Source organism: Otolemur garnettii, unplaced genomic scaffold (genome assembly GCF_000181295.1).
Source record: "Otolemur garnettii isolate 467f Iridium unplaced genomic scaffold, OtoGar3 scaffold00077, whole genome shotgun sequence".
NCBI lineage: Eukaryota > Metazoa > Chordata > Mammalia > Primates > Galagidae > Otolemur > Otolemur garnettii.
Genome location: NW_003852472.1, coordinates 1,212,718 through 1,220,134, shown reverse-complemented (window position 1 = coordinate 1,220,134; position 7,417 = coordinate 1,212,718). Strand labels below are relative to the sequence as shown.

Sequence of the window (7,417 nt, the reverse complement as noted above, 5' to 3'; positions counted from 1 at the left end):
CTATAGTCACCTGCCACAACACCTGGCTATTTTTTGTGGCAGTTTGGCCAGGGCCAGGTTCGAACTCACCACCCTCGATGTATGGGGCTGGCACCCTACCCACTGAGCCACAAGCACCGCCCAGACCTCTTTCTATCTTATTGCACTTGAGGTTTCCAGCCTGTTCTGCTTATAACAGAAGTTCCTTCCAAAAGGTTTTCTTCAGGTGGCACCTGTGGCTCAAAGGAGTAAGGCACCAACCCCATATGCCAGAGGTGGCAGGTTAAAACCCAACCCTCAGCCAAAAACCGCAAAAAACAAAAGGTTTTCTTCTGTGAGTTGGGGTGGACATCTTAATCTCCAGGGAACTGAGATATGTCTTCTTCAGGGGAAGTCCCCTCTCCACCCAAGAATGGGGGCCATGGATGATGACAATCTTGGGTTTTCAAGAGAGAAAACACCTGGCGTGATTGGAGTTTTAGGGAGGTGGCTCTGTCCTGGTGTGGAGGCTGGGCTGAGGAGGTGCTGCAATCAGATGCAAGGTGGTTGCCATGCTTTGCTCAGCTGTCCTGGGCCCCTCTGGTTAACTTTCTGTCTTCAGGAGGGATTGCCCTGCCTGGTAAGGGCTGCAGATGAAGGAGGGAGGGCAGGATGAAGAAATGAGGTAGAGAAGCCCTCTCCTGGGCCAGGCCACCTGAGGACAGTAGGGCCACACATGGGGTATGATCTAACCTCTAGCTCTGCCCTGGCATCCTGGGTGTTCTGAGACAGCCCCCCACCCCCACCCCGGGTCCATGTTAGGAAGTGGAGGAAACTCCCTTCTCCATAGGGCTGCGAGGAGCTCCAGTTGCCAGGTCGGGGACTGTTTGGATGAAGAGATGCCACAAGGTGGCTGGGTGTGACAGGATTGTCATGGGCAGCCTCTGCCTTCTCAGCCCCTCCCTGGCCAGGCCTTCCCAGGGTAGGGGTGGGAGTGTCTAGGCTCTTCTTGCAACTGATTGTTCTGTTCAGACCCTCCCTGGTTGATGCTGAGTCCATGGGGCCTGCAGATTCTGCCTCAAACCTGTCCAACCAGTTGTTTGGGAGGAGGGGGCACCTGGGAGGGGCAGCAGGAGGGGCCAGGAGCAGCCTCCCCCATCCAGCACAGGCAGAGGAACCTTCAGGGCAGTGGACGCTTCAGACAGACCCTTGGACAGGATAGACTGACAGACGGCTGGGTGCTTGGCCTTGCCATGGGGCACAGAAGGGGACAGTCCCAGCTCCTCATGCCGCTGTTGGTACTGCTGACCTGTGTCCAGACCCGGATGGGCCTGGGTAAGTGCAGATGGGTGCTGGCTCAGGGCTGGGGACCAGATCCTGGGTGGGTCAGGAGAGACAGCCCACCACAAGCTACCACAAGACACACTCACCTCTTCCTCAAGACTAGGGGGCCACAAGGCTGCCTCTCTTCCTTTGGGGTTCTCATCCCCAATGCTCACACATGGCTCTCCTTCCCTTCCCTCTTTCCCTGAGGAGAGGTGTAAAGAAGTCCTGGAGGTCAATGTCAGCCCAGGAAGCTCTGATGGGGCCTCCACCATTGTTCCCTCATCTGCTCTTAAACTAGACAGGCTGAGAGGTGCAGCACCCGACTCCATCTCTGCCACTCCACTCCTCTTTCTAAACATTAAGTGCAGAGGCCTACTGCATGCAGGGACCCTCAGACTGAAGGGTCTCATTCCATTCCCCCAGGAAGGTTCTATCCTGAACCTTTGGAGTTGAGTTGAATCAATGGGAATGAATTGTACTAAACTGAAGCAGAGAGTCCAGTATTGGGTATTCGGGAGAGATGGACACTGTGGGCCTATTCCTTCCCTCAGGGGGGTCAAGGAGGAGGTGGGTGGTCTGAGTCCCTTCAGGCATAGGGCCCCAGGCTGCTTATCCCTGCCCTGTAGCTTTTCCCAAGGAAGGTTATGGGGACCTGAATGAGGACACAGTTTTGATAAGGAAGATGTTTTGGAGCTTGGGTAAGACGTGGCCCCAGAGACCACAGACCCCTTTGGATAGTATCCAGCCTGGGGTCTCAGTCAGGAGACCTTCCTGCATCATCCCTTGAACCCCTTCCAAGCCTCTCATTAAGCAAACCAATCTGGGCTGGGTGCGGTGTCTCATGCCTGTAATTGTAGCACTCTCAGATGCTGAGGCAAGAGGCTTGCTTGAGCTCAGGAGTTTGAGACTACTTTGAGCAAGAGCAAGATTCCATTTCTATTAAAAATAGAAAAATTAAGGCCGGGCCCGGTGACTCAGGTCTGTAATCCTAGCACTCTGGGAGGCCGAGGTGGGTCAGATTGCCGGAGCTCACAGGTTTGAGACCAGCCTGAGCAAGAGCGAGACCCTGCCTCTAAAAATAGCCAGGCATTGTGGCAGGTACCTATAGTCTCAGCTACTTGGGAGGCTGAGGCAAGAGAATCTCTTGAGCCCAAAAGTTTGAGGTTGCTGTGAGCTACGATGCCATGGCACTCTACCAAGGGTGATAAAGTGAGACTCTGTCTCAAAAAATAAAAATAAATAAAATAAAATAAAAATAGAAAAATCAGTCAGGTGTTGCAGCGGGTGCCTGTAGTACCAGATACTTCAGAGGCTGAGGCAGGAGGATCGTTTGACCGCAGGAGTTTGAGGTTGCCGTGACCTAGGCTTGATGCTATAGCACTCAAGCCTGGGCAACAAAGTGAAACTCTGTCTCACACACAAAAAAGACAAACCAATCTGACCGAGGTCAGGGGGCTGGAGGGACTCAAGCTCAGAATCCCTGGACATGTCAGGAGCAGAGTCCAGCCTCCCAACAAGGCTCAGGAGAAGGTTCTGCCACTGGCACAGAGCCTCCCATGCTTCCACATCTGCCCTTCCTTGGGTCCGGCCCAGCAGTCAGAGACCCCAGACCTCCCATAGTGCCTTCCCCAGCAGTCAGGAGAAGGGCCAGGGCCACCCACCCATGCAACAAAGTTGCCAGGGAGACATCTTGATAATGCCTGACCCAACTTCCCAGGAAGTGCCCCTAACTCTTCGGTCAGACTGAGGCTCCCAAGAGAGGTCTGTGTCTCCCACCCTCAGACTGGGCTGAGGGCATCAGAGCTGCCGGGACTTGTTGCCTTCTTCAGCCTCTTCCTTTTGTCCTTCCCCTTCTCCCCACCCAGAGCACATCAGTTATGTGCCCCAGCTCTCAGAAGCCACCCTGGCGGGGCGGCTCACCCAGTCCACCTTCACGCTGGAGCAGCCACAGGGCATATTCAGTGGCCCCAACATCTCAGATAAGGACATCATCTGCCTGGTAGTGGCCTACAGCAATGGTGGGTGCCACTGGGGCCGGGCCTGGGTTTTCTTTCTATGAAATGGGCAGACAAGCCTGAGAGGAGCAACAGGTGAGGGGGGCAATTAGGGAGGGGGGTCAGGCCTGGTGAGGTGGGGTGGGGATGGGGTCCTGCCCTTGTGGCCCCCATGTCTGACTGTATTGCCACCCCTAGCCACCCCAAACTTTAAGGCCCCACAGAGGGTAGAGGATAGCCCTGCTCCTGCCAACTTCTCCTGGAGTCGTTACTACCTCACACTGATGGCCTACCGGGCACTTTACTCTGGCAGCCGGGCCGGCAGCCAGGCCAGCAGCCAGCTCAGTATTCTCCGAGTTGGCAACAACACCCACTGTGCCCCAACAACTATGGGCTGCAACTATCCCCTGCCAGGCCCAGGCCCCTACAGGTGAGCGGCTCTGCCTGCACCCAAACCTGAGACTGGGGCAGCTCTCAGGATGTTCACAGGGGCACCTGGATTCCTACTCTAGCTCTAAAAAAAGGAGAATGAGGAGGGGACAGGTGCTGGTGACCTACCTGAATGATCCCACTTTTCTTGAGCAGAAGTTCCCCTCCCCAATCTCAAGCCATGGTCCCCATGGCCATCTGGACCACTCAGGTAGAGTCTGTCCGTCCAGACACAGCATCTGCTGGGCAGTGACTGGCCTCAGCCCCTGGCTCCCCTCACCAGGCACTTGATTCACTTGTGTTCTGTGCTGTGAGATCTAATCTCCTCCCCCTATTTTCCAAATCAGGGCACTAAGGCCCATAGAGGGTGAGGGCTGCACCCAAGGCACACAACTGGAAACATCACACCTGGACTAGAACTTCTTCTGTTAGGAGTGGAGGGAACAGACCACAGACACCAGGGCCTGGTGGTTTTCAGAACCTGGGGGACCCCCACTCCCAATGTTGGGTGTTGTGTTTAGGGTGAAGTTCTTAGTGATGAATGACAAGGGACCTGTGGCTGAGACAGAGTGGTCCAGCAAGATCCAGCTGCTCCAAGGTAGGAGCCAGAGGTGCAGGTCAAACAGTGGGAACAGGGCCCAAGGGGAGGGATGGGGGGGAGGGGGGCTGGAGGCTCCTGAGGACTGAGGACCGGAGTGGGCTAGAACAGGCTGGTCTGTCAATCAGAGGCACCTTGACCATTCTGGATCCTCAGGTGGCCTGGGTGTGGCAGGGTCTCCTTTTCGGGTCTAATGAAATCTCTTTTTCTACCTGCCTGTGCGCCCCTAGCATCACTCTCAGCCCAGGCAATCCAGGATGGCAGGGGGCCCCAGAGTCCAGGCACCGTTGTCATCATTGCCATCCTGTCGATCTTCCTCGCCATCCTTCTCACTGCCCTTCTCACTGTGCTCATATACACCTGGTGAGTGAACAGGGATGAGCCCACCGATGTCCCCTGGGTAGGGGGTGGGGTCATGGCCATTACCTCCTTTCCTGTTCCTCCCTCCCCACTCCCATCCTCCATCCAAGCAGGTACCTTCGCCCCCTGGTGTTGGCATGTGGGATTGCATGTGGGGCAGGCAAGGGACACCCCTTGCTTTCAGGCCAGGTATCTCTACAAGAACCAGACAGAGTTCGGTGCTGGGGCACAGCGCATAGGGGATGTGCAAGGGTCTTCTAGAGGAAAGGGAAAGCGGGGCCCAGGTATGGTTAGGGGAGGAGGGGAGAGAAGGGGGCATTCAGGAAGGGCTAGGCAGGGAGGTGGGGAGGTGTGGGGGCTCCTGGGACAGGAGGGCTGCAGGCAGCCAGGTGAGGCTGGAGGGGCCAGGTTCCCAGCTGAGGACCTGGGCTGTGTTCTACTGACTGTAGGAGCCAGTGGTGGGTCTTGGTCAGGGGAGACAGAACAATGTCTCTGTTAGAAGGATTGGGGGTGCTGGGATGGAAGAGAGTGTAGGAGCCTGGCCATGATCATAGCCATGAAGGGAGGGGCAGGTTTGGCAAGATCTCCCATTGGTTAACTCTACTCTGCCAGTGAAGCCTCAGTTTTACCTATGCTGAGTCTGCGAGACCGTCACCCAGCTCTTCGTTCCCCATCCATGTGACTCCCTTTCTCCTCCCACCCAAGCTTCCACAGCTGCAGGAGCGCCCCCATCTCGGGCCAGGATGGGACAGGGAATGTGAGCAGATACACCACCCACCATGAGTCCACTCTGGCTGCAGGGAGCTCCTGAGGGCTTCTGGGGGCACCATCTGTCCTCCAGCCTCTCCCTGGCCCAGACTCTGCAGCCTGGACTGGGACAGGCCCTGAAGTTTCCTGAGCCCTGAGAGAGATTGTTTCTAGATAAAGGTGGGGGAAGCTTCCTTAGCCCAGAGCTTGGGTCGGTCCCTGTTAGAAATAAATGTTTCCAACACCTTCCTGCCTATGCGGGACATCACACACTGGGACAATCTTCTTGTGCCACTGCCCCCAGATCTGGGACAGCTCTCAAGGGAATGCAGGCCCACAAGCTAGGCTCAACATCTCAGCTCAGCCGTCACCTGGGGCAGAAGAAGCCTCACTGTGAGCCTCAGTGTCCCTGTCTGTGAAAAGAGAATGGTAACCCTGGTCCCCTAAGGTGCAGTGAAGCTAAACCAAGGTGAAGCTATGAAGACTATGGACCTGTCCCACCCAATCAACCTCTTCTTACCCAAAGGTCATGTGTTCAGCACGTGTCAACGATCCCATCTAAACATCCTCCTGTGACCCCTCTCCCCAGTCTGCCTCTCTGCCTGGCTAGAGGACTCTGGGCATCTGCCTCCCCTTCCTCCAGTTTCTTTCTGGAGTACACAAAAGATGCAGCTTCTAAACCCGTGGTCCTCAACCTTTTTGGCACCAGGGACCAGTTTCATAGAAGACAACTGATTTATTATGGTCTCTGTGCAGTCAAACCCCTCTGCAAATGTTAATCTGTATTTATAGCTGCTCTCTGGTGCTGGCATCATCAGCTCAGCTCCACCTCAGATCGTCAGGCATTAGATTCTCATAAGGAGTGTACAACCTAGATCCCTCACATGCACAGTTGACAGAAGAGGGATCATGCTTCTATGAGAATCTGCTTCTGCTGCTGATGTGACAGGAAGTGGAGCTCAGGCAGTGATGAGTGTGAAGGGGACTGGCTGTAAATACAGATGAAACTGCTCACTTGCCTGCTGCTCATCTGCTGTGCGGCCTGGTTCTTAACAGACCCCAGACCAGTACTGGTCCTCAGCCCAGGGGTTGTGGACTATAGTTCTAGACCTTCCCCCGCATGTCTCCACACTTCTGGGTGGGGCAACCCAGACTGGTGGGCAGGTGGGGGCAGGATGCTTTTCATTATGTGAAAAGCTTATATGTGAAGCTGCATCTCCTAAGAGCAGCACAGACTCAGCCCTGAGCAGACCCCAGCTGCAAACCTAATCCAGGGCACGCAGCAGTGACCACCAGCACGGCTCCATGCCAAGTCTGAAGAAGGCAGAGGCAAGGTTCTGTCGCAAGGTTCCTACCACTGCAGAGGGAGGACAGCACGAAGGAAGGAGGGAAGGTTATCGAAGAGTTGGACTATCTGGAGTTTCAGAGGGGACTTCCTGCAGAGGGGGAGACACCCTTCCCCTGTCTACCCCCAGGCTAGGTAGACAGGGGAAGGGTGCCCCAGCAGGAGCAGCAACATATTGCTGGTAGGTGGTTTGGAGAGGGCAGGTGAGGGACAGAGGAGAGGCTGGGAGACACCCATACCTTGAGGAAGGGCCTCGCCCTCTGGGGCACAAGGTCAGGGGAGGAGGACGCTGACTGGGTCCCAGATGGCCTGCCTCTGAGTGGTGCAAATAGCCCTGATGGGTTTATTATCCTGAACAGACACATCCGTCCTGCCCTGGAGGAAATCTTCAAGTATCATGGGTACCCGGCTGGGAAGTGCAGGCGGGGGACAGGGACAGACTTCCAACTACTGTGAATTGAGATTTGGCCTCTTCATAGCCTTTTCAGAGCAACTATGAGCCCTGACTCTGGGACAGGGTGTCCCTGGATGGGTTACTTACTCTCTCTGGCCCTCAGTTTTCCATTATGTGAAAAGCAAAGGTCAGATGGAGTGAACTCTAAGATCCTGTACTCTATAACCTTTATCCACGCCTGTGTGGGTCGGGCCCTGGCAGGAAAC

At 55.5% G+C, this 7,417-nt stretch overlaps 1 protein-coding gene across 1 annotated transcript; it reads left to right on the top strand.

Moving 5' to 3' along the window:
* Positions 1 to 1,015: 1,015 nt before the first annotated feature.
* UPK3BL2 (uroplakin 3B like 2) lies at positions 1,016 to 5,476 on the top strand. Its single transcript, XM_012807842.2, is given in 7 exon segments — positions 1,016 to 1,171; positions 1,173 to 1,293; positions 3,150 to 3,302; positions 3,477 to 3,708; positions 4,229 to 4,305; positions 4,548 to 4,668; positions 5,371 to 5,476. Coding segments are annotated over 7 exon segments (966 nt in total).
* Positions 5,477 to 7,417: the final 1,941 nt, after the last annotated feature.